At 38.8% G+C, this 26,786-nt stretch overlaps 1 protein-coding gene across 3 annotated transcripts; it reads left to right on the forward strand.

Annotated features, from left to right (window-relative positions):
- Nucleotides 1–57: 57 nt before the first annotated feature.
- Nucleotides 58–25,279, forward strand: kcng1 (potassium voltage-gated channel, subfamily G, member 1). Of its 3 annotated transcripts, XM_024294160.2 has the most exons (4): nt 58–630; nt 7,720–8,027; nt 19,595–20,425; nt 23,901–25,279. In XM_024294160.2, the coding sequence occupies exons 3-4, from the start codon at nt 19,649–19,651 to the stop codon at nt 24,666–24,668; spliced, it is 1,545 nt and encodes a 514-aa protein (XP_024149928.1). In that variant the 5' UTR covers nt 58–630; nt 7,720–8,027; nt 19,595–19,648; the 3' UTR covers nt 24,669–25,279. The 3 variants fall into 3 exon arrangements, with proteins under 3 accessions (XP_024149928.1, XP_024149930.1, XP_024149929.1); XM_024294162.2 differs by lacking the exons at nt 58–630; nt 7,720–8,027 and adding an exon at nt 9,375–10,726; XM_024294161.1 differs by lacking the exons at nt 58–630; nt 7,720–8,027 and adding an exon at nt 10,707–10,829.
- Nucleotides 25,280–26,786: the final 1,507 nt, after the last annotated feature.

Genomic DNA, 26,786 nt, shown 5'->3' on the forward strand with positions numbered 1-26,786 from the left:
ACCTGCTGTCTCCTTGTTTGTGACAGTTTCACTGCAACTCAGCGTTCGTCTTCAAGATTCACGGGATTTGTACCAACTTTGCACACTGAGCCTCAACCGATTGTAGGTGGCAGATGAGTGCTAATAGACAGTAAAAAAACAAAAAAAGAACAACTTCAGGCCATAAAAAGTATCCAGAACCTTCAACAGCCTGCAGATGGTGAAATCATCTAATCCGCCCATCAAACCGACCATGGTAACGTACGTTAAGATGTGGTTTTGTTACGTTGCTTATATTTTTAATACTCAGTAAAAGTAAAAAGGAGCCAAAAGAAACTACTCGAGTACTCTACACTAGTGCAGTATAGGGTTGTGAGTAAGACATATTGAAGTTTAGTCATTTACTTAACATGATTCTGTTTAGCGCTTTTACATATTTAAAACAATATATAAGTATGCAACTATATAGTTGGGTTTTTTTTAAAAAAAAGGGAAGTTTCATTTTCTGCTTCTTTTGTCTCGTCTTCTTTTCAGGTCAGGACACGTTCATGGTTCACCTCACAGGTCACGCTGGTGTCCTGTAGGAAGTAACGTGTAAATGTTCCTCCCTAACCAGCTGTGGTCCACAAACGTCACAGAACAGCACCAGAGGTGAGATTCGTTTCACTTCATTTTATCTCATTAGATTGTATTTTGTACTCTTAGAGTTTCCTGCACTGCAGAATGTCTTGAATATAAATGTGCTGATTAGTCTTGAGATCATGCAGCATCACATATTTCATGCAGCCCTCCATTATGTTATGAACGTATGGTTTGGCACCGGATAAATTATCTGTCCAAACATGCCGCTGCACAGACCGTAATCATCTGAAAATGTGCGTTTGTTAAAGAATTATAATATACATGCAGGTTCCTGCTTCTTACTCTGAAAACAATGTCAGAGGCGCTGCAAGTACGTTTTATAAAGACATGATTTTTCTGTTTTACTCTGTTTAATGTTTCACTTTTTTCTGTGGCTGACAAAAAACAGATCTGTATAAAAAAATAAAGTGCTGACTTAAGACTGAACCATCAGTAAGAGAAAGTGTGGATATTGAGGTTGATGGGTCATCACTCGAAAGCATTAACTTTAAGAATTGCTGCCTGGTAGGGAGTAAAGGGCTGGGTATTGATTATAATTTCCAGAAACAATTCGATTTACAACAATCTGAATCTATTCGATTCCGATTTTTTTAGATTCTTCAATTCAATTCAATTTTGAGTTTACACATTTGTTTAGAAATACATTAATAATCTACTATATGATTTGAATATATTTATATTAATCTGATACAGTTCACATACTGTAAAATGCATTAGTGAAATAATGAGATTGTTAATATCATACAGTGTTACATGGATTATCTAAAGGAGAAGTTCTAACAAAAATGTTCAGATCATTTACATTGTAAACATTGTTCTGCTTCTCCAGGAGGCGTTTCAGTTTGGCCACTAGGTGGCGAACGAGCATTACACCTTATTCCAGAAGAAAAAGAAAAAATGAGGAAAAAAAACGATGTTTTAGACCACAAATAGTTATTTTCAAAAATATTTCCTTAAAAGAATTTGGAAAATTAATGTCTGAGTTTATAAAGCTGTTCATTTAGTCAGCAATGTATGTTTAGGTCGACCGAGCGTTAGCATTAGCCATACTATGGGAAATTCCATTAAATGTTAGCATCAAGCTAGCGGATTTTAGCTTTATGTGCTAAATAAGTTTTTTTTTTTTTCTATAAATCAATTATTTATCTATTAAGCTTAAATCAATTCAAATCGATTAATTGATTTGATTAACTTATCCCTGGTAGGGAGTCTAAAGAGTCAACTCTCAAATGATTGGAGCTGATTCTTTACTTTATTTTTTGCTGCCTGGTGTCTGCCTGCTCGGTCACACCGTAAGCGATGTGTGCGTCAGGTACGTCGGGTCTCAATGTTAAGTCAATGGTACAGATGTCATCGGAGGTCCTGCAGTGAAATTTGAGTTGCATGAGTTTAAATATCAGAACATTGGCGAGGTTGCAGCATCGCCTCAACCAATCAGGGGCTCAGCTATGGTTGGAGTATCTGGAGGATCAATTCAGTTGTTCCCATCCTGAACTTTCATCCATTTTCTTAACACACAGTATCGCTTTCGCAACAAATATATGCAGAAAATTTGACAATTCTAAGTCTTCTCCCGTACATTACACATTCAAGTATTTTTTAACATACAAACCATTATTTTTTGCAAAGTTATGCAAAAATTCCTTTGTAAAGAGTCAAGAATCGAGACTCAAAAGGGGGTCGAATCAGAAGAATCGAAAAAGAATCAAAGTGCCCATCACTACATGATGAGGTTAACATGTCGTGTCGACCAGAGGGAACACAAAACGCTGCTGTCTTTGACTTGACTCACACTAGACAGCCTGCTGCTGCACACTGGATCTCAAATTCCAGTCCCTTTGACTCCGACTCAGACCAGCAAATCTCTGTTTTGGCTGTTTGGATGAGATTGGCCAAAACACAGATCTGGCGTGATCAGTGAGAGCAATTTTCCAAAGCTTTGATATCAGCCCCTGTCATGTGTAAGCCTGCGCTAACCAGCTTAGCATTAAAAAAGCAAAACTGACACCACAGAGATATTTTCTCCCACTATTACCTGCAAAGATTTCAACGTGGTAAAGACACTGATGCAACCAGACTGTGACCACAGTCTCAAACCCAACACTGGAGGTGACACTTAAATACAAAATCTTTATTGTACTGTAACTGTTGAACTGCTAAAACAATTAACGTGATTCCAGGAAGATTCTGAAGGAGAAAAGCGGCCAGATGATCGCTTTTTTGCATACATTGGATCACTTTCTCGTCCTCACCTTTTCTAAAAATGACTTTTGGTTTGATTTGTGCTCATTTCTTCCAGAGAACAATCTGACCTCCTGGTGTTCGATCACACCAGCCTGTGAGGAATCAAGGAGAGAGTTAATAACACACAGGGAACACTTTTAGTTTTAGCTTTGACCCAGGAATATCCAAAGAGATCTCTGCAGTGCACTTTACAGAGACTAAAATCCACCAACTTTAATTATACTTAATGTTTATGTGTGCTTTTGACTGGCAGTTCTGTTTTTAAAAAGCCTTTGCAGTGGATGCAGTTTATTTTTTTGGGACAGACCAGTTAGCTTAGTAGTTCAAATGTGGTTGCTTGTCTAGTCAAAAGAAGCAATAAGAGCTAAATAAAAATGTGCTTTTGGTTGAAAAAGATTGTATAAGCTGTGTGACAGAAGCAGACATTAGTGGTTCTGTGGTTGCACAGGATTTCTGTGCAAAACTAACAGTGAACACAAAAACATGATTTCTAGAATGCATCTGATAAACACTAAGAATAATATTCACACTGCATTTACAGTCTTTTGTCCTAAACAAATATGGAAATGTGTTTTTTTTAATGAACGACCAACAATGTTTTTGAAAAGTATTTTAGTTTTTAAATCATCAGCAATAAACTTTAAATTAAATATAAAGATCTTTAAAAATGGCTTGTAATTCCATTTATCCATTTATCCATCCATCTATTTCAGGGTCACAGGGTTGCTGGAGCCTATCTACTGCTGGGCACTTTGAGGGCAGTACAACAATTGCCTAAATAGTTTCTAAATAAATAGCTAGCTAAAAAAAAACAATTCAAAACTTCAAAAATTCAACACCAAAGAATCTCCGCTAACAGAACATAAAACATTGTTAAACGCCTAGATTTTGGAGAGATAGTGAATTAGTCATTTAATAACAGCATACATTGTTAAAAAGTGCTAAATACCAGAAAAAATAGTAAATATTAACAAAAACACCATGACCACATTACTGTGAATTAATAAAAACATCCACCTTTGTTTAAGTAGTCTCAAAGAAGAAGTCTAGATTTAATTTTACCACTTCTGTTTACATTTTCATTGTGCTGCTCTGAAGTCTGTTTATTCTCACTTTACTTGACCTGCAGCGTTCAGCTGAAGCCAACAGATCAAACAGGACGTGTCCGGAGTGAGAGGTGAAGGGCTGTTTTATGTCTTGACCCTTCCGTATAAGTAGGGTAATTCATGGAAAGCTTTTATTTTGAAGTGAGTTTTATTTTGAAGGGCTCGTTGTGTTTTTTTTTTTCTGGGGAAAAGGAGCCAAAAGATGCAGTGAGGGTCAAAGTCACTTTGTTTTCCAAAGGATTATTGACAAGAAATGACATCTGCCATCTTAGCATGCAGCCAACATTGTTTGATTTGTTTGTAAAGTATCTAGATATTGAATTTTCATTGTTTTATAGGTTTAGTTTGGAGAAAATCAAAAAAATGTAGTTAAGGAAAACCACTTGCACATGCACAGTTGTGGTGTAGAGGATAAACTGGGGCACATAAATCCTCCATTGTAAATTGTACTTTTAAGGAGGAATTGTTCTATTCTTGATGAATATTGGGATGTGACTGCATGTGTTAATGCATTTGTGATTCAATTTGCACATCTTTGTGCAAATGGATTTTCTATTGCATTTGCAAATGCATTTTCTTAAAAGACAAATGAACAGAAATCCTCACTTTTATAGGAAAACCATTTTTTTATGTATTAAAGTACTGATTCTCTTTCTTATCATTTCTGTCCTTTTTCAAACATGCTTTGTAATCCACTTTGCTAGCATTTATGTTATTTTTTGTTTGACACTTTTGGACCTTAAAACAGGAGAAAAACTGGTTTGTGAATGTTCCCACAGCTCTTCTGATTGGCTACACAGCATCACATGCATCAAGCCATCATGTCATGTCAGAGTTTTGCATTTTGAGGGAAGTTTGAAAGAGAAGAGTAGGCCATTGTTGCACACATGATGTGATTTATCTGGCTTTATGCAAGACTGGGAGCCTTTTCTATATTATTTGAAAGTCAAACCTAACACAAATGCTTTAACTCATTTGTAAAAGGCAACAAAGTACGGAGCCCTTAAAGGGACATTGGGGGAAAAAAATCACTATCTTGTGCGGACCAGTTAGTAAGTTGTGCCCACCAGTTAGTATAGTGTGCACCAGTTAGTAAGTGGTGCGCACGAAATAGTGATTTTTTTTTTGTTTGTTTTTTTACTTTAATTTTTTATTTTCATGATGTCCCTTTAGGGGCTCTGTAACAAAGGGGGTATCTTTTTTTTTCTTTGCAAATGGGAACCCTTTGGAAAGTTGACTTTTTGAGAGAAAGTCGATCACATTTGAACTATTGCAATATTTTTGTGTTTTCGGATGAGTTGATGAGGAACCGGTTCTTATAAGTGAAGCTGACATTAAACATGTTTTTTCTATTTTCTCCACTTTTTCTAATGTCACACTTTTTACCTTGGAGGTTTTTTTGTGCACAGTCAGCTTCTGTCTCTCCAAGCACCAAAAAACAAACGACCAAACCACTTCCTGTATTTCATATGAATGTGAGGGTTGCACCGACACAGGCTGACCAGCTGCTGAGTGTGCAAGAGCTGAGCATCCCATCTTAAAAACTCCATGCACCCTAATGCCATCTTCCACATTTTGCGAGCATGATTTTTTTTTCTTTTGTGATACTTGCCTCATTTCCATAGTTCCAAAGTGTTTCTTGCATTCGTCATTTGTCAATGTCCGTTGAATGTTTCGAGCGACGGGTTTTTACATGAACTCTGTTTTGAGCTGTTTAAAAATGTTGGTCAGTTTAAAATTACACAGTTTGTGTATTTTTCGTACAATTGTTATGTAAATCTTATGCAATTGTGTGTTTTTTACATGATACAAACACAAATTCGTGGCTTTCCATGACTGTTCCACATAAGTCTAACAAATTTATATCGCATATACCTTGTGTTAAAATTATTAGGACTCAGTTGAAAAAATCGATTGATCGATTTGAAGCGATTCAAACTTAATAGATCAATAATCGATTCACAAAAGATATAAATCGATTTTGCACATAAAGCTAAAGTCTGGTAGCTTGATGCTAACGTTCAGTAGAATTTCCCATAGGATGGCTAAAGCTAACGTTCGATCGATCTAAACACACATTCCTGACTAAATGAACATCTTTATTTACTTACAGGCATGAATTTTAAAGAAATCATTTTTAAAGTAACTATTTGTGGTCTAAAAATGTTTTCCCTCATACTGTTGTCTTCTTCTTGAGTTAAGTGTACTTCTACAGCGCGATCGCCACCTAGTGGCCAAACTGAAACGCCCTTCAGGAGGAGCAGGACAATTTTTACAATGTTTCTGAACATTTTTGTTAGAACTTCTCCTTTAGAGAATCTATGTAACACTGTATGATATTAACAATCTCATTATTTCACTAATAAATTTGACAATATGTGAACTATATCAGATTAATATAAATATATTCAAATTAAATAGTTGATTTGAATGTATTTCTAAACAAATGTGTGTAAATGTGTAAACTTGAAAATTGAATTGAAGAATCAAAAGAATCGGAAAAAATCTGAATCAAATCGATTCATGCTCTTGTGAATGGAATAGAATCGTTTCTAGAAATTATAACAGATACCCAGCTCTAAAAATTATACAATTGACGTACAAACCTCTGGATAATAACAGGCTAAGGCTAGGTTCACACTGACTTGGAAGTGTGATCGTGATTAATCAATGATAATGGTTATAACTGTAATCAATACTGTCTCTGTGAAAAACTGGTTATGTTTGAAAATATGGATTCATGTATCTTAATGTAACTTCCTGCCAGAATTGATGCGGATCTCTCGCGGCTCACGCACAAAATAGACCAGACACCAAAACAGTCCGCTGCACGGCGTGAGACTTCCGAGGATGACCGCGGCGCTCTGCACCTGGTATGAACCACGCCACGTCATCAAGGGTGCTGAATGGAAGCAGCCTCCGTTCCGCACCACTTTGCAGCACTTTCGCGTCCAGTGTGAACCTTAAGTTACACTCCCACCTACAGCTCAGGGGGGAATTTCTAATAATCTCCCACCGCCCTGCAGAAACTATGTCCTAAAACGACAAAGATTTTTTGGATTTTGTCAAGAAGGGACAATCATAACTAAAAGACCACTTTTAAAACTTTTTCGTAAAAGCGTGTTGATCCTGTTTGGGACAGGCAGTCTTTTATTTTGAAAAGAAGGCAAAAAGCTATTTTACATTTTGAGAAAGTTTCTCTAGTTCCTCTTTATAATTCCGCTTTAATTCATGCAAAAAAGAAAATTTCATATTTATTATAAAAACCTGATAAATACAAAGTTTTACAAAATTTTCCTGAATGTGAAATAAATGCTTGTGGCTCCTAATTGGTTGTAAGAAACAGAACCGAAAGGCTCTTTTACTGTTGAAGGTTGAGAAAGACTTGAACTTCTGCTTTCCAGGGAGGAGTTTGTTTAATTATACTCTCATTTTTCATGAATCTACGTGTTTTGATTTGGTTGGAAAATCTAAATGTACGTTTTTTCATGGATAAAAATGAGGCTCAGCTTCTGTTCTGCTCACAAACAGCCTTCCTCTTCATCATCGTCCTTCAACAAAACCACTCGTCTAAATTTGGACACCCTGTTTGAGTCACACCCCCCCTTCGCTCTCTGCTTTTAGCCAAATAACCCCAACGGACAAAAGCTCCACGTGAATCAACAATTAAAAGGAGCTTTTTCCGCTCATGTGAAGGGAAACTAAAGCCCCTTTTTTCATGCCAGTTGCCATGGATTTCTCTCCAAAGGTTTTGGTGAAAACCGGCACGTCCCACTCCTGATGTCAGTGCTGGAGAAACGATGGGGTGTGGAGTGGAGGAAGAAGGAGTTCAGAGAAAGAGCGAGGGATGTCGGAGAAAGGGAAGGGGAGGAGGAGGAAACAAGGGAGGCAGCCTGTTGCTCCTGATCATCAAACAGCCTCCAGGAGCCCCGGCGCCGTTCGCACGGATGGAGCAGAGTTAGGAGAGCCGACGGCGGAGGCTGGACAGCGCCTTTTCCTGTCTGTCTTCATCTTTCTCCTCTTCTTCAGTTTGACTGTTGAGGAGCCGATGCGAGAGTGAGTATGTCTGCTTCTAAAGTTCAGGTTTCAACCACCGATTCTCAAGGTGATGCTTTGATTCCAGATGGATCCTGTTTCATTCCTGTTAAATCTAACAAAAATGGATTTTGCATCCAAATGAAGAAAGTGTGAGACTTTTTGGGAAGTCTGCTGTGTATCTGCCATCATCATCCCATCTACTACATGTCTTTCACAGATAACAGTCATTTGCATACTCTCTGCACGCACGCCATGGTAACAAGGCTGCAGCTCCATCAGAGCGTGTTGTGATCTGTAAACATTTGATGACAGGATTCAGACGGGAGGGAGACCATTTTTCTCCTCTTTAAAAAAAACAACAAAAACAGGTATATTTGTGACTCAGAATCTAATTCCACCCATTGATCCGATTGAAACTCATCCGGCTGAAAGCCACTTTGAGTCCTCCGCTCGCTTTTAACCCGATGTTTGATTCTGTTAGGACCCCGCAAAGTAGACGCCCGTCCCGGTCTTTGATATGAGTAATACGCCGTAATACGCCATGCATCATCGCCCCTTCCTCCTCCAGGTTACTAGAACTGTAATAAGATGAACTAATTACTTTTTTCCTGTCCTAATGGAGCCGCACGCAAAGACGGGCTGTTTTAATTGCCTTTTCTCGGCTCTCTTTGTGTTGGAGACGCAGATAGAGTTTCAAAAAGGAACCTTCAAACAAACCCCCGCTCTCATGTTGACTGAATAGACTCTTTCAGTGGAGAATTACTGCAAGATTTCTGTCAAAAAACATGAATGAATCTGTGATTTACTAGAATGCAGCATTCAATGTAAAAAAGAAATTAAATTAATACAAATAAGAGTCTATAATAGAAATCTGAGGGTAGTTTTTAATCTGTAGTTCAGTGAAACACAAAATATACAGATTTAAGTCGATTTTTTTTAGCCCTATTTTCTGATTAATTTAAAGGATTTGATAGAAAAGTTGCTTTATTTCTAGTTTCTGCTCATCTTTTGCCATTGTGCACCAACAAAAATAGTTTTTAAATCCTAAAACCTAAAGAGTTCTTGATAAAATAATGAAAGCTAACATCAAAATGCTCTTTCATTGATTTACAATCCTTTCCAACTGCGGTCAAATGAGCCGCCATTCACATTTCCGTGGTCACATCAAGAAGCTCCGTGGAGTCTGGTGGAGATTTTGATCTTTTTTAAAAGCGTTTAAAAGGATCTGTTTCTTGGGGAAAAAAAACAAACTGAAAATCTGTCATTTTCTAGGACATAGTTTCTGCAGAGCGGTAATTAGAAATTCCCCTCTAAGTTGTTGTTGGGACAGATGAGATGGAGAAACCCCGCCACCCCTTCCCGTCACCCATAACAGGTCTCTGATTGCACAAAATTTATTTTTTAAAAATGTTTTAGTATTATTAAAGTAATGAATTATTTAAAATTTGGCTTTCTGGAAAACAGTGATTGTTACATTAATTCTGCTAGTTTACAAACTGGCCCCACACCAGAGAAAAAAACAGTTATGAAGCCCTCATAACAGAAAGTTTGGGGACCTCTAGCTTACAGCTCCTCACACCTCCAACTTAAGATTACCGGTGCAACAAAAATGGTGATCAATATCAGAGTTATCCAGTAGTACAGCTTTGAAGAAAACAAAAATGTATTTGTCTACTAGTGGGTGTATCAGAATGGGGCGGAGCTTGCATATTTCTTACATCACAAATAGGATCTTTATTTAACTGCCATTTTTCCTCTGATCCTAATTCCTAACAATTTAAATTTTAAATATACCAAGAAATGCAATTTTAAGCTTTATTTTCTTCATAAAAAGTCTCTTTCTCATGAGAAAAACACAACTTTTATCGGAGTGGGTCGTTAACATCCATCTCTGCGGCTGTTTGCTCTGTTTATTCCATCTAATCTGGTAAAGTACTTTTTCACCCACAGTGTTCCGATGTCGAGGGCTTTTTTTTTCTTTTTTTTCCTCTGACCACCTTCAATCGACCTCCGCTCACACGTACTGTCGCATCAGGCTGTCGCTCTGAGCTGAAGTCCCTCTGAGGCGTCAGACGCCTGCAGCCCATCAGAGACGCCTGCAGCCGCAGCAGTCAGGCGGTCGGATGAGGGCCGCTCAGGCGCAGGACAGAGGCGTGGAAATGATGAGCATGGGATGCGCAGAGAGGACCTAATGTTATGCAAGATTTATATAATCAAGCACTTTCAAATCGGGAGCAATCATCTACTCTAGAAAGAAAAATGGAGTTACGGAGGGAATGGATGTGAAGTTTGGGTGTTGTTTTGTTGCAGGGAGAGGTGATGCTGTGCAGAGAGGCAGCAGACTAGTGCAATTATTTATTTTATGGAGGAAAAAATGCAAAAAAGAGTTGATAAATACTTCAGGGATGTACTTTATTTCTTAGAATCATAGATATCACAAAAGCAGACGTCAATGTGAGCATAAAGGATAATCCCCACAGCTTGTTTCCTCACTCTGCAGCACTCTGCGCAGAACCACAGAGTTATGGAGACAATTACTGCCCCGCAGCTAAAACCGCTCCATCCAGGGTGTTCACTTAACAACGCCCACCTCCAGCACAAAGAAAACTCTTTTGTTTACAGAGCTGGAGTCACTGTAAGCAGAGGTCTTGTAGGGGGAGAAGTGCTCCTGGCACGCCCGGCTGCTTCAACCGGATCTCAGAGCGGGATGAAGTGAGGTGAGGAGAGGCAGATGCGCCTCGCCGGCTCCTGAGCTCCATTTATGGAAACACCTCGTTCGGTCCATTAAAAAAAACGGGGAGCTGAGGAGAGAATGGGGAGGTAAATGGTTGTTGTGAAAAGCAAAAAGGACACTGGAGGACCGGCATGGTCTTGAACACGGGTCAAAGTCACGGCCTGGGGCCGGATCCGGCCCTCCAGTTCATTTTATTTTATTGTTATTAATGGTCCGATGTTATCTTGCGCCTATTTTAACTTGTATAATTTTGACAAATTCTATTTGTATGGAGAGTAAAATATTGAAATTTATTCTGGAATAATATTCCTGCCTTTTTATTGTCCATATTTATGTTAAAAAGTTACAGTTTTAGAGTTTTAAAAATTGGCATCATGCTAGCTTTTTGGGCTATTTTGGAGTTTAGCTAATATATCAGCTACATGTTAGCTGTTTTGGCTAATTAAGGTTTTTCTTTTTCAGTTTTGTTTGTCCATTTTTGGAGTTTAGCTATTGTTGCAGCAACATGCTAGCTATTTTGGCTGGTTTAGGCTTTTTTCAGTTTTTTCAGCTGTTTTGAAGTTTAGATCATATTTTAGCTACATGCTAGCTATTTTGGCTAACTTGGGTTTTCTTTTTCAGTTTTTTTGTGTCAATTTTGGAGTTTAGCTATTTTTTAGCTACATGCTAGCTGTTTTGGCTGATTCAGGCTTTTTCTGTTTTTTAGGCTGTTTCGAAGTTTAATTAATATTTCAGCTACATGCTAGCTGTTTTGGCTAATTTAAGTTTTCTTCAGTATTTTAGGCTGTTTTGAAGTTTAGTTATTTCTTCAGCTACATGCTAGCTGTTTTGACCAACCTAATTTTTTGTTTTTAGTTTTTTCGCTAACAATTTCAGCATTTTCAACAATCAGCACTGGTATCTTCAGCGACCAAATTCAGCTTACAGCATTCACACTAGCATTAGAGATTGCTTTATATTTAGTTCATAATTATGTTAAAAGTTACAGTTTCAATGTTTTAAAATTTTAGTTTTAGAGTGTTTAATAAATGTTTATCCTGTTCTGCCTGTGACCTAAGGTGGGTTTTGGATTCTGGCCCCTTGTACGATTGAATTTGACACCGTTAGTCTAGAAGGAGGGCTGCACGGTGGCGCAGTGGTTAGCGCTCTCGCCTCACAGCAAGAAGGCCCCTGTTCGAATCCCGGCTGGGACCTTTCTGTGTGGAGCTTGCATGTTCTCCCCGTGCATGCGTGGGTTTTCACCGGGGACTCGGGCTTCCTCCCACCGTCCAAAAAACATGCTTCATAGGTTCATTGGTGACTCTAAATTGCCCCCAGGTGTAAATGTGAGAATGAATGGGTGTGTGATTGAGGCCCTGCGACAGACTGGCGACCTGTCCAGGGTGTACCCCGCCTTCAGGGGACCCCGCGACCCCGAAAGGGAAGAAGCGGTCAAGAAAATGGATGGATGGATGGATAGTCTAGAAGGACACGACTGGACTCCACTTTATGGAAGTGTAACCAGTTACTTTACGATATTATAATTCGTGGTTGAAGATACGATTCATAGTCAACGTCAGGTCATTTTGATGATCTGATTCATTGACCTAAAATCGATCCAGGACCTCTTTAGCAGAAAATTGAACCAGTGTGACTCATGCTTACCCCAGGATCTGTGACGCATTCAAGAACACTCTAAACTTCAGTAGTGATGTAGTATAGCATAAAAGTATAAAAAAAACCTTCATTTAGTATAAAAACCCATCAACCTCTATATATATGAATGACTTGGTGTCAATAATTCCATTCAGGGACAAACCACAATAATTAATTCCTCCCATATGACTATATCATTTTAAAAAGATGTTATCATTCGTCAATGCTAAATCTGATTCCTAGATTGGTAATTTGGATGGTCATTGGATGCAAGCTTTGCATTTAGATCACATGAACAAAGTTCCAGCCCACTGGGTAATGATATCCAGCCTGTCACAGCACTTTATATGGTTTTTATTAACACTATTTTTATAAACACTACAAATATGGAGGCTTAGGCTTAGGGATTAGTTATAATGATCTATGGCGTTCTTTTTAAATCATAGAGTTTAGGGATCAGTTATAATGATCTATGGCGTTCTTTTTAAATCATAGAGTTTTAAATCACATCATCGTCTTCCTCCCTCTCACTCATGGTGCAGAACGAAATAAACATAACCGGATAAAATAACTGAGGACAAAACAGAGGTAACAGAATGATTTGATTTGTTTTTGCTAAAAACCACAAATTTATTTTTATTTCCAGGCTTTGTTTGTTTTGTTCGGCAGCATGTTCATATTTGGATAACTTTAACAGAATATATTATATGGAGATCTAAATATTTTGGGATATTTATAAGTGTAATTTTCCATATAAAATGACGTGAAAGTAAAGTAATTTTAGTGTTTTTTCTTTTAACGTTTAGTAGATTTCTAACTTGCATAGTTATGATAACATTTGTTTTATTTAGAATAAATTATTGAAATTTATTTAAGGTTTATGTTGATTTATTCATAGTTAAAAATTGTTGTTTTTAAAGTTTTAAAAATGTTGTTTTAATAAATGTTTATGCTGTTCGGCCCGCGACTTAAGGTGTGTTTTGGATTTTGGCCCCCCGATTGAGTTTGACACCTAGAGACCGAAAACTGACTTTAAAACTTAAGTAGTAACGTGTCAGACTGATCGATCTAAATGGATCCTAGTAAGATAAATCAATTAATCACTACACCCCCTACTGCTTTAGCAATATAGCAAAGACAGTAACACTGGAAACACAATTGACTTTCTGTCTACTAAGTCCAGCAATTCTGGCACAAGCTGGTGGTGATGAAAATGCCATGTGTGTGTGATTTTCTGAGTGAGTCAAGCTGGATCGCAAACCCTGACTCACAGACAGATTGATAAAATCTGTCTTATATAACACGTCCACCTCTACTGCGTGCAGATATGCAGCTGATACACCAAATATTGCTGCAAAGCGTGTGTCCTCGTGGAGTATTTGCAACCTCAACCCATGCTGAGCGTTCAGTGACACGTCTCTGCAGTCAGACGACAGAACACCTTCCACATTTCTGATCCATTGATCGCTCTTGTAGGGAGGATTGTGGGAAATGCATGCACATTGTAGCGAGGAAACAGAGACTCACAGGCCAGTGACTCACCATGCAATCTGGAGAACATGCCCTGTGGCTTAGCTGTGATAGCGCTGGCACAGGGAGAGGCCAGACCTCAACCGATCTGGCGGAGAGAACAGCCCTCGCCGTCTCTGCAGCGTTTCATCTCTCCGCCCGAGATGCAGTCGAAGGAGCGCGCTCCGTCTTCCACTTTCAGGGTTTTATATAAGCCATAATACAAACATAACCTTGAACAAATAACAACAAATGATTCCAGATTTGCAGTAAAATGAGGAAAATGGTAGATAGATAGATAGTCTTATTTAGACCTTTAAGAAATTTGAATTTCTTTTTTTTAACGAATAAATATAAATTACGTCTGTTTTAAGGCACAAACAAAAGCAAAAATATAAAAAGAACCTAGCATCTCTCCATTTTTTTATGTTTGACAGAAGCACAAATAACTTATTTTCAAAATAAAAGATGCTCTGTGCCATCTCAGTGCAGATAGTAACCAATGTTGTGCAGCATAAGATACTATGTGCTCTTAACTCATAAAAGATCAAACTTTTAATCAAAGTTTTGCTTTGCATATAAAATCTGTGCACCTCAGCCATCAATGTATACATTTAACAAATCTAAATTCAGTAAATGCTAATTCATTAATCCTTGCTTTAAAAAAATGCTATTTTATTGTATTTTTCTTTTCTTTTTTTTTTGTTCTTTCATCCTCTTTTTTTCTGAGTAGTCTTATACTGCTGGGTTTTGTTATTCTAGTTTGGGGTTGGACTTTGGTAGTCTTAGTTTGCCTGCTTTGTTTATTTGTTGTGGTTTATGGACTTATATTTGACCAAGGAGCTGCCATGGAGCGGTAAAAGAGCCACATGTGGATCTGGAGCTGCAGGTTGCAGACCCCTGGTCTAGGGAGTGTGCCCTCGGCCTGAGAGTTTCTGATTAGAGACATTAGATTATATTTATTTATTCAAATATTTTTGAATCAGGAGCAGATGGAAAAAGGCGATTTATCCTAAAAAACTGCTCCTTTTTTTGTTATTATTTTGGCCACAGTCGTCATAATCACAACTAAAAGACGACTGGAAATACTTTAACAATAGATCAAATAATGATCAGAGTGGGACTATTTAGGGTTTAAAAAAGGACAACCCAAGAGAATGACATCAACGCTTGAAGACAGAGAACACATATGTCAGTGCAATCATCTTATATCACATTGATAGGTGGTGCAGAGGTAGAGCGGTCGACCTCTGATTGGAATATCGCAGGTTCAATTCCCATCTTGAGTCAAAGTGCCCCAGGGTACTTGAACCCCACATTGTTACTGGTGGTTATAGGTCTTGTTCTGCAATATATTTATTTATCACCTATATGTCACCTTTGTGACCAGATTAAAAATCCATAACGTGGAAGATTTTTCATAAACCTCAAAAATATTTGTTTGGCTGACAGGTGACACTTAACCCCTTATGGATCAGCTTCACACAATTGTAAGATTTGTTTTTACAAATGTTTGCAACCAGTATGTAGTGACATCACATGTAGTCGAGACAGTAACGACCACAAACATCGACAGTTTTTTGGATTTTGACGGCAGCTGGCTGACAGCTAAAGTGCAGCATTTATTGGCTCGCAACAAAGTGAATGAAAGAAAAAGAGATGATTTAGGGGTGTGATGTTCAGTACAGACCTCCGCCTGGTTTAACTGCAGTCAAGGGATCTCTGACTGTCTGAAGTTCCTCGGTGAACTTAGTTCTTGTTGGAAAATCGGCTCACATTTCTCCACAGCGAAACATGAGACTGATATGATCAGACAGATTAAGATGACTTCATGTTGTTACAGCTGCATGTGGTACTAAAACGAGACATACGGAAAAGTTTGAGAACATCTCTGATTCAGAAAGAGTATAAAAATGGCTCAGATCAATCCATTGTAAAAGCAGTAAAAATTGTGTTTTTTAAACTATAATTTATGTTGTTTTTAGCCTAAATCAAGACAATATGTCTTGTTTTCTAGGGGATAGTTCCTGCAGAGCAGCAGTAGTTCATTAAACAACACCTCCTGGTTCCTAAGTCGTCACATATTGACTCATGGTTAATGACCCTCCGTGTCCATGTTTTGGGTGTCCCAACTTGTCGTTTTTTGATAAATGGTAAATAGTGTGTACTTGTTTAGCACTTTCAGTACCCTAACCCGGTTGAAGATCGGAACTGGTGCTGCAAACCAGTACTAGAACTCTCGCCACTTTTCTCCTTCAGAATCTACTGGAATGATATGGATCGTGTAAATGGTTGAAAAGTTACAGTATGTGAAAGATTTGTGTTTAAGGTTTTTGTGTCCACGAGGATTCATCTGAGTAGAGCAGACGAGAAGAGAAAGTCTAAGAAAGTCTCGTGTCCGCCTTTGAGGTCAGGCACAACAGGTTTAAGGGAAAGTGAGAAATCGAACATCCTCAGAGGGTTAAGTGTGATTTAATCCAGCAGGAAAGTGGCAGAGGCTTCAGGCTTCTCCAAATCGACTCTGACTCCGCCGTCTGCAGGCTCATAGAAGGTTTGCCCATCAGGAGGATAACTATGAGAATTCAAGACACTTTAATTCTGGATTTTTTTTTTATTTAGTTGCTATTTAGTTTTTCATGTCTTAAACCATAGAATAAAGGAGCGCAGCTCAGTGTGAGTTCACCGACTTCAGAGGCGACTGTAATCATCCGCTGACAAAAGCCCCCAAAGCAGGTGCCTAATAACCGCTTAGATGACACACATCTGCGGTTTACAGCCGAAGGCCTCCTGCTAACCCCACATTTGCATTGCAGCACTGACAGCTGAATTCGCAGGGGGCTTCTCCTAAATTATTGTAATTAATTAAATTAGTTTGGACAGAGGCCACAAGTCCTTCACTGCATTAAAGCGGAAATTCTTTGTGACTTTTCTTAATGCATTGTGACAGAATACAGTTTACTCCAATGCTATAAAAAGCCGAATAAATGGATCAACATTTGCGGCTCCAAGTTGGATTGTTTTATGCATTAAAGCAAATCAAAAAGAACATTTTTGTGAGTTCTTCCTCTGTGAAGAGATCCAACACAAGAATAGTGGAGTATTAAAACTCTTCTTAATATTTCATGTTTGACTCTAAGATTCACTTCTGATTTGCATCATATATGCAAAAAAAAAAGATAGGATGTGACTTTAAAGCAAATAATCTTCAGTCCTCAGTAATTTGATTTTATTTCCAGTCTTCAGCGTGTAAACATCTGAAGGAGATCATGAGTTAAGACATATAAATAGAGGCGAACATTTCAAACTCAGTGTGTAAACAGGGCGAGCAGCAGAGTTTATCATTCCAGCAGATATGTGCACGCAGCTGTGAGAGGTGAGCGTGTTCATGATGCATGAGTGGCATGTTTTCTGCTGATAGGAAAGTTCAGGGGAGAGCAGGATCTCTGTTTGCTCGACAGGAAAAAGGCCAAAATCCTCCCCATGTTGCTGCCGATTCAGATGATAAAAAACATGGAAAGGTTCTGATTTTCTCTGTTATCGAGTGGGATTCGTTGAAGATGAACAAAACAGTTTTTAAAGAAATGTTTGAACTTTAAATGAGTATATTCCAGATTACTCTGAAAGCATTCTGGGAAATAAAGTAATCTTATGTTGCTGGCAGGTCACGTCATCACTCTTCAGCCATAAATACACTGAGATGAAACACATTCATGAAACATTGAAATTCTATTTTTAGTTTCATCTTCAATACAAGAAAAACATTAACAAATTTGATCTAATAAAAAAAATATTAAATAAAATATTTAACTTTTTGACAAAAATGATTTTTTGTTAAAAGAATATTTTCTTTAAAAAATTGTGCTTTTTAAAAAATACAATTTTAAGTGAAAAGTTACTAAATAATCGTATGTTAGGATAGTACAAGTTAACAATTTTTTTTATTTTGGAATTTAATAAACGTACTCTCTAAGCTGATTTTTTTCCATTTTAGAATTTAATTTTCACGTCACTCCTTTGACTTTATTGTTGTTATCAGGCTTTATTTACATTTATGACCAAATCTTACTGAATTCATCTGCAGTATTTTTCCTTTTAGTGATTTTAACATTATTTTTTTTTAATTCTGTCCTTGAAATCCGTTAGGAAAAATGTTCTTAATTAATAACAGCAATTAAGTCTATAGTTCAGCACTGCTGCTGTTGTATTGTCACTATTTTTAAAATATTTCATGTGAATTAGAACTTAACAGAAATTTTTATTTTTGTATGAAAATATAACAATTGATTTGTATTAAAATTGTATGAGAATGTATGTTTTCAGATCTTTCTAAGAGGAGGGTCTTTGTCAATTAGACTAGGGTACAATAAAGTTTTTTTGGACTTATAAATAGGGGGTTAACTCAGTTAAGCAAAGTGGGAGGGGCTATTCTGTCAGAATTCTGAAATATTTGGCAATAATTTAGAAAAGAAAATGGACTGTATGAAAGTTTACTGGTAGTTTGTTTTGTGGCATCACTGCCCCCTGTTGGTCATAATCTGCTTTGCGCTGCATAATTCTTTGGGCTGAACAACAGTTCATTTGAAACCATTCTAAAAAAATTAATTTACTGTTTTTTATGCTTCTGACTTTACTTTATGTCTGTCATAAACATTGACTAGTGTTAAAATTATTGTAACTATCAAGTAGATGTTGTAAATATTGGAAAAATTAAATAAATAATGGAAAAAAGGGGGATTTACTGGATGGTTTAATCTAGAAATTACCCTTTAATGTTTCAGATTATAATCAATAGTGATAACGGCTTCAGAATAATTAAATAAAAAGAGCATGATAGGTAAAAAGATACCTACTTCTTTTTATAATAACACTCTGATCATCTTCTGATCTTTTGGAAAAGCATTCCCAGTGATTTTTAACTATGATGATGCCATTTTTATCCCCAAAAAAATCGTTTACTAGGACATAGTTTCTGCAGAGCGGCAGAAGTTCATTAGAATATAATCTGGTTTTTCTTTTTTTGTGGTGATACCATCATCTTTATCTGTTTACACTCTCTCCTGCTAGCTTACAGCCCCTCACACCTCCAACTAACGTTACTGGTACAATTAAAATGGCGAGCAATATTGGAGTGAACCAGGAAGTGCATTTTCGATGTCACAAAAACAGCATTTTTTGTCGGCTCCTTATTCACAATGATTAGAATAAAGAAATGCTTATAAATGTAATTTTGATCTAAATTTTCTAAATAGATGTCCTCCGCTATTAGAAAAATGCTACTAAAAAATAAGATTTTTTTGGAGTTGGTGTTGAAGACCTCCATAAACATTCCACACATGTCTCCTAAAAGTTACCCCGAAGCAACAGATATGTGTGGAGATAAATTTGAGCATGTTGGTCATTTTAAACCGCTCTTTTGTTTTGTTTTTGCCGTTTACAGCGTTGTTTCCTCACAGTGCCTCACACACTGAACTGCACCTTCTGATGACAACAAGCAGAGTCAGAACAGAGAGTCTGGGCGCCTCCGGCAGCAGGAATCATGGTCGTCATGTTGTTTACTGTTCATTTTTTTGCAGTTTTCCTCTCCCAGGCAATGCTCCTTCTCTGCTTTCTGCATGGATGTCCTGCACGGACCCCTCATGCTCTGCTGCATGGGTGCATGTGTTTCCTCAGAGTGCTGCATCTGTTGACTGTGTTTCCCCTCCCTCAGGTGAGAGCGTGGAGACGGCCGTGTGGGCACAGGGATGTGAGCGAATCGGTAAAGATGACCCTGCTGGCGGGCGATGGCTCTGACTACGACTACAGCGCCCTGAGCTGTGCCTCTGAGACCTCCCTCAACCCGCCTCCCCATCAAGAGGAGGAGGCCCAGAAGGGGTGCTTCTACAAGAGGGCCGAGCCGCTCCCTCAGCTCGCCCCGGACGGCGCGCCTCTGTCCGGCAAGCGTAAGCTGCACGCCATCATCAACGTGGGCGGCCTGCGCTACCAGCTGCCCTGGACCACCCTGGAGGACTTCCCGCTGTCCCGCCTGGGCCAGCTGCGCCTCTGCAGCAGCTTCGACGAGATCATGCGGGTCTGTGACGACTACGACGTCACGCACAACGAGTTCTTCTTCGACCGCAGCCCCTGCGCCTTCCGCACCATCCTGACCTACCTCCGGGCGGGAAAGCTGCGCTCCCTCCGGGAGATGTGCGCCCTCTCCTTCAGAGAGGAGCTGCTGTACTGGGGGGTTCCCGAGGAGAGCCTGGAGTGGTGCTGTCGGCGGCGCCTGCTGCAGCGCGTGGAGGAGTTTGAGGCCATGGAGAGGGCTCAGGAGGAGGAGGAACTCCTGGAGGACCTGCTGGACTCGGAGGGCGGCCGCAGGGAGCGCGCCGGCGAGTCCAGAGTGGGGAAGTGCATGAGCAAGCTGAGGGACATGGTGGAGAGGCCTCAGTCGGGCCTCCCGGGGAAGATCTTCGCCTGCTTGTCAGTGCTGTTTGTCACCATCACTGCCATCAACCTCTCCATCAGCACCTTGCCAGCCATGAGGGAGGAGGAGGAGACAGTGAGTGGAAGATTCATTCAAAAAATTATTTATTCTCCTAATTTATTGCTGAAACTCCATGTAATTAAAGCCGTGAGGAGCGTTGTGTGGCCCACAGTTGCTGCCCCCCTTTGACCCGGCTCCTTTAGGCCCACTCCACCTTGATCACTTTTTTCAAAATGGCTACTTTTCTGATGGTTTATCTCCATAGCAACCATTTTAGGTTTTGGTCGCTTGGGGGTGCCGAAAAAGTCTATGTCACTTTTAGAAGGATCAGCAAAAGTAAAATTCTCTGTTTCCTTAGCAACTGAGATTTTTAGCCAACCACGTCCACGTTCCTAATTTAATCATATAGTTTGCTATATTGTTTTGATCAGCTCAAGTCAGGGATTCTTTTTCTTTAAATTTCACAACTTTTAGGTGAAAAAATGCACAAGTAACAGGGGAATGCTACTTTTTTGGGCTCGCCATGCTAACGCCGTTCAAGATCTATAACTTTGAGTTCCAACATTTTTTTTTCTAATAGTGTATCAATGATGCTCGAGAAGTTAGAAAGAGCTAGATCAAAACTCTGTAGGAGGAGTTTACATTTTCAGTTTGTACTGAAGAGTTTTTTTTTAATTCAAGATGGCTGCTTATTCCCTGGGTCAAAGGTCAACAAAACTTTCTCTGGATCAAAGGTCAACAAAACTTTGTTTTTTGGTTCTAGACTTTACCTGGCGGCCTTTGGGTAAAAGTTTTCTAAAGGGCAGCACAACAGGACTGTTGGAGACTGACTCCACTTTCAGGCAAGATTCGGAAAATGCAAAAAAAGGAGGCCGCCTGATCAAGTGAGGTGTGGCCTGGATCTGTGATTGACAGTGACAGTGAGGTTAGCTTGAAGTAACGTAGTCACTCTGCGTCTTCAACATAGAGAGTGGTACTGAACAAAGTGATGCCAGTATCACCACAGAACTTTCTGTGGAAGTTGAGGATTTTCCTCCTCCACCTTCTCCTGAGGCAGACGCTCATGGTCCAGACTGAATGGGACCCGTGTCTGAGAGGTAAAAGGATGCTAGCATTATTAGCTAACAAAGGCTAATGTATTAAGCTAATATTCCTAAATTCTCTGGATTCAATCCCAATTTCACTAAACCACTGTTGCCTAACTTCCACTAGAAAGTCCACGGAAAAGTTGTGCAAGCCAGTTGATTTTTAACAACTGAAAGCAATACACCAACAAGCCACGCTAAAGCTAACACGACAACGAGCAATTGTTACAGAATCAAAGGTGGGCGGGGCTTTTATGCTGGAGCTGCAGAGCACGATGACGTGAAACTTCTGACCTGATGTGGGACTCGTTTTTTTTCATTTTACTTTATTATTTTTTTTACTTGTAGGTCTACTAGTTGAGCTATCACAAAATTCAACTGTAATACCTCCTTTCAGCCTGTAGGGGGCAGATGGTTTTTGACAACGTTTTCAGGAATTCAACAAATTTATTTCACATTTTCAAAAAAGTGACAAAGATCAACATACAGTACTTTTGAAGCCCCATTTAAAGAGGTCAGCAGACTAAAAGTTACCCTTTAAGGGTTAGTTACCCTTAAAGGTCACTTGAACAGAGGTTTTTTTCCCCATATAGTGGGAAATTTCTAAATTTCCCATCATTATTTTTAAAAATTCCTTCAATTATTCCAGACACCGTTTTTTTTGGTTTTGTTACTGTGAAAGATTTTTTTCAAGCCCCATAAAATATACCTGTCCCATTCTTTTTTTGACCATTTTGCCTAGTTTGATGTCATCATTCTTTGGGAGGAGGGGGGTTATTCACTAAGTCAAGGTGTGTGCAAATTTGGGTGAGTGATGTGATAGGGGTTACAATTTTGCTCAAAGACACAAAGAGAAAAAAAACAAGAAAAAAAAATGCAGTCCAGGCCATAATAAGTCAGTTAAGTCACATTTTATCCAAGCAGAAATAAAAACCTTAAAAGCTCACATGAACAGATTTTCTAAAAGAATCGGACTTGCTGAGGATTGTTTCTAGGTGGAGACGTTTACCTCACCAGAAGATCCATCCGGCGCTTCTCTGCAAACCTAATTGAGCCAAACGTGACCTTTTGTGCATCTTTAAGGTTATCTTACTTAACTCATCCCAATCAACGTTCCGAAGAAATGAAAAGCAAAAAGACATTCAACAGCTGCTCTTAATTTAATGGAAACTCATAGATCCGTCTGACCTGAGATGTCTCCGTCGCTCCGTTAATTACATCTGCTGGAAGCAGTTTAATTAAAAGTGCCAATAATCACCTTCTAACTGCACCGCTGAGTCTAATTTGCAGCTGCGTTAAGGTGCAGCAGTGTTTCCGTCTGTTTGTTCCAGCTTTAGAGTTTTTCGGATGAAACTTTTATTCCTTTTTTTTCAAAATAAAACTTTTTTTGCTGTTGGATTTCTTTGATAATTGGATGTAAAAAGAAGAATTTCGTTTAGTTATTAGCTCATCCTAATATTTTTCCTTGAACTGTTCCTATCAGTCTACAAAAAAAACAAAGTGTTCATCAGGGAATCACAGGACGAACATGTTCAAGGTTTTCAAATTTTTAGACAAAAATTACTGTAGAAAAATTAATGTCAGTCCCCATCCCAAATTAAAATAATGAGTGGTTTTGTCCTTGTTAGATTTCTAATAGCAGACATCTCTGTTAGGCTCCGCCCACCACAGCGGATCTTTTGCTCAAATCAACATTCATATTCCGTCTTATTTATTAAACTAAAAGATCGCTTTTGTTTAAAAACTACAAATAAATGCTGTATTAACTTGTTAATTTAATAAAATCTCAATCACAGAATATTAAAAAAACTTTACATTTATTTTAGAGCTGATCTCACAGCTCCACGTCAGGACGCCTGAGGACGTTAATAAATATTAGCACGTTGATTCTGGTTTGAATAATCGTGTGGATTAACACATTAGCTTTCACAGCCCAACAAATTTTACATTCTTTCAATGCATTTAAAGAAAATTAATAGATTATTTATTTTCACCATAAAGTTTTTAAAATTAGCCAAAATGTTTTCCCGCCAAAAGTGTTCATGGGGGCAGCCATTTTGAAATGAGCAGGAAAAGCCCTTTTGCTGCCTCTAGTGGAATGATGATGAACTACAGGCCTAAAAAACATGAACTAACTTGTATACAAAAGAATTTGAAGTAAAGTTTGGTTATGCTAATGAGACTGATGTCTCAAAACTGTGTGTCTATTTGTATATTTTAGGTTAAAAGCTAAGAAGTAGAACTTTTCCTATCAAAATGAAGACTAAAAAGCTTTTTTTTTTTGGTCAAGGATATTGAGAAAAGGTGAGCTTCTGCTTTTAACATAATTTTATGATGTAAATTGAAGCATGTGAAGAGCAACAGACTAATGCCGGCGTTCTGGACTGCAGCCTCAGCTCCAGGGTTACTCACTGCAGTGGTGCCCTCTAGTGGTTTGCTCCTGACTCTGCTTGTGTCTCCAACAGGGCACGTGCTCCCAGATGTGCTACAACATCTTCATCGTGGAGACGGTGTGCGTGGCCTGGTTCTCCCTGGAGTTCACCCTGCGCTTCATCCAGGACCGCAGCAAGCTGACCTTCCTCAGGAAGCCGCTCAACCTGATCGACGTGGTGGCCATCCTGCCGTACTACATCACGCTGCTGGTGGACAACACCTCGGATTCGCTGTCCACCAACAGCTACCTGGACAAAGTGGGCTTGGTGCTGCGCGTTCTCCGAGCGCTGCGCATCCTCTACGTGATGCGGCTGGCCCGCCACTCGCTGGGCCTGCAGACTCTCGGGCTGACGGCTCGCCGCTGCACGCGGGAGTTCGGACTGCTCCTCCTCTTCCTGTGCGTGGCCATCGCGCTGTACTCCCCTCTGCTGTACTTGATCGAGAACGAAGTGGCCAGCACGAAGGAGTTCACCAGCATCCCCGCCACCTACTGGTGGGCGGTCATCACCATGACGACGGTGGGATACGGCGACATGGTGCCGAGGAGCATCCCGGGCCAGGTGGTGGCCCTGAGCAGCATCCTGAGCGGCATCCTGCTGATGGCCTTCCCCGTCACCTCCATCTTCCACACGTTCTCGCGCTCGTACGTGGAGCTGAAGCAGGAGCAGCAGCGCCTCCTGCAGAGGAGGACTCACTTCCTGCTGCGCAGCCGCATGGCCGGCCTCGGCAGCAACCTCTCCCTGGAGAGTGACGTGATCTTCCCCATGGGTCCATCTGACCCCAGAGACCTGGACGACTGAGACCGGCGGCATGGAAACGAGAAGGGAAAAAATATGTAAAAAAAGAACTTTAAATTATGGGATTGCTAATTTACTCATCTTTGCTGCAATAAAGTTTGGACCCTGTTAAGGTTCTGGAAATGAGAGCAGATTATGAATTAGGAGATGGAGGGGAAGTGCCAAAATAAAACAGAAAGAGAAGAGGACTTTTGTTTTCTGCCCAGAAAAGCCACTCGCTGTGTAGCAACGTTCACTTAAACACAGAGCAGAAATAAAGGGTGTTTCAGCTCAAAAATGACACAAAAACCCACAATGCACCAGTTGCAAAAAATACAAAACACTTGTGGAGTTTTAGAGTGTTGGTTGTTTTTTTACATTGAAAAATGTCACAAAAGAACATTTTGAGCTCTGCTTTGCTTGGTTGCCACATTCGTCTCTGTTTCTGCTCCTGGGAATAAATCAGATGTTAAAGTGTTTTTATTTTTTATTTTGTTGGTCTGATCTAAAGGGACTCAGATGTTAAAAATAAAGCCTTTCGTGTTTTTTTTCTAAAATGTGCATTTTCTGATGTGTTCGGTCATGGCTGTAATCACTGCCTTTGCCGTTTATAAAGACATCTTGGTTGATCTGGAGGTAAACGTCTCTTTTGTGTGTCAACTTTCTTCTTTCTCTGTTGGACTGAACTTTTCATTTAGTCACAGTGAGGCTGAGAAGAAACATAAACGTCCAGCTCTGGCTTTTCAATTTAATCTAATCTGGGCTCAATCTGGACCAAAAAGTACGACAGAATATTAGGGGCAGTTTACAAACAAAATATTTTTTTTAATTATGACTTTAAATCTCGTAAATTTGCAAGAAAAAACTTGCAAATGTATATTACGAGAATAAAGTTGTATTTTCAAAAAGCCGTAGGCTAAATTTATTACTTTTTTTGTTGTAAATTTACAAGATTTAAAGTAGTAAATTCATTAGATTAAAATTTGCAAATTTATGACATTAAAGGTACCGTAATACATTTACTAAATTTAATGTTGTAAATTTAGAAAATTTAAAGTCGTAAATGTCCAAAATTTAATCTTGTAAATTTACGAGATTTAATGTTTAAAATTTAGAAGATTTAGAGTCGCAAATTCACAAGTTTTAATGTCGTAAATTTATGAGATTTAAAACCGCAAATGTACAAAATTTTATCTTATAAATCTACGAGATTTACATAATTTAGGTTCGCAAATTTAAATGTTGTAAATTTATTACATTTACAGGCATAAATTTACAAGACTTGAAGTCATAAATGTATGAGATTTGAATTAGCAAATTTAAGATATTTAACGTTGCAAATTTACAAGATTTGAGGAAGTTGCAAATTTATGTGATTTAAAGTCGCAAATTTAAGAGATTTAAAGTCATAAATTTACTAGATTTAAAGTCGTAAATCTACTACATTAAAAGTTGTAAATTCTACTAGACTTAAAGTTGTAAATTTTACTAGACTAAAAGTCATACATTTACTAGATTTCAAGTCGTAAATCTACTATATTAAAAGTTGTAAATTTTACTAGACTTAAAGTTGTAAATTTAAGAGGTTAAAGATGTAAATTTTTCTAGATTTGAAGTTGCAAATTTACAAGATTTAACATAGCAAATATACAAAAATGAATGTAAATTTACAGATTTAAAGTGGTAAATATAGGAGATTTAAAGTTGGCCCTAATACTTTTTTGTAAAAAAGATTGCATTGCATTTAAGCATTGCAAAAAATAAAACAGAAAAGGGCCTGGTAAATAAGTGTCAAATGGTTCTGCACAGATCTTGGAGACGAAACATAAATAGATAAATAATAGTAATCCGTTTAAGACGTGAAAATATGTCATGCTCTTACTAGATATAATTTCTAATCTAAGTTCAAAGTGGCTGATAAGCATTCTAGCAGCATTTGTCATCGTCAGAAGGAGAGGTTGAACGTTGGGAAAATAAATCCTGATTTTACTGTAGAGGTGAGACAGGTGGAGAGCTGATGTGGGTTCTGGTGGAGCTGATGTGGGTTCTGGTGGAGCTGATGTGGGTTCTGGTGGAGCTGATGTGGGTTCTGGTGGAGCGTGGTCAGAGGCGTGAAGGGATCCAGAGCAGCCACTGAGCCAG

Source organism: Oryzias melastigma, linkage group LG7, assembly GCF_002922805.2.
Source record: "Oryzias melastigma strain HK-1 linkage group LG7, ASM292280v2, whole genome shotgun sequence".
Lineage (NCBI taxonomy): Eukaryota > Metazoa > Chordata > Actinopteri > Beloniformes > Adrianichthyidae > Oryzias > Oryzias melastigma.

Bases quoted from the DNA above. Each gene is read 5' to 3' on its own strand.
- kcng1 (XM_024294160.2), top strand. From the start codon at position 19,649: ATGACCCTGCTGGCGGGCGATGGCTCTGACTACGACTACAGCGCCCTG. The intron at 20,426-23,900 runs GTGAGTGGAAGA...TGTCTCCAACAG, and splicing joins TGAGGGAGGAGGAGGAGACA to GGCACGTGCTCCCAGATGTG.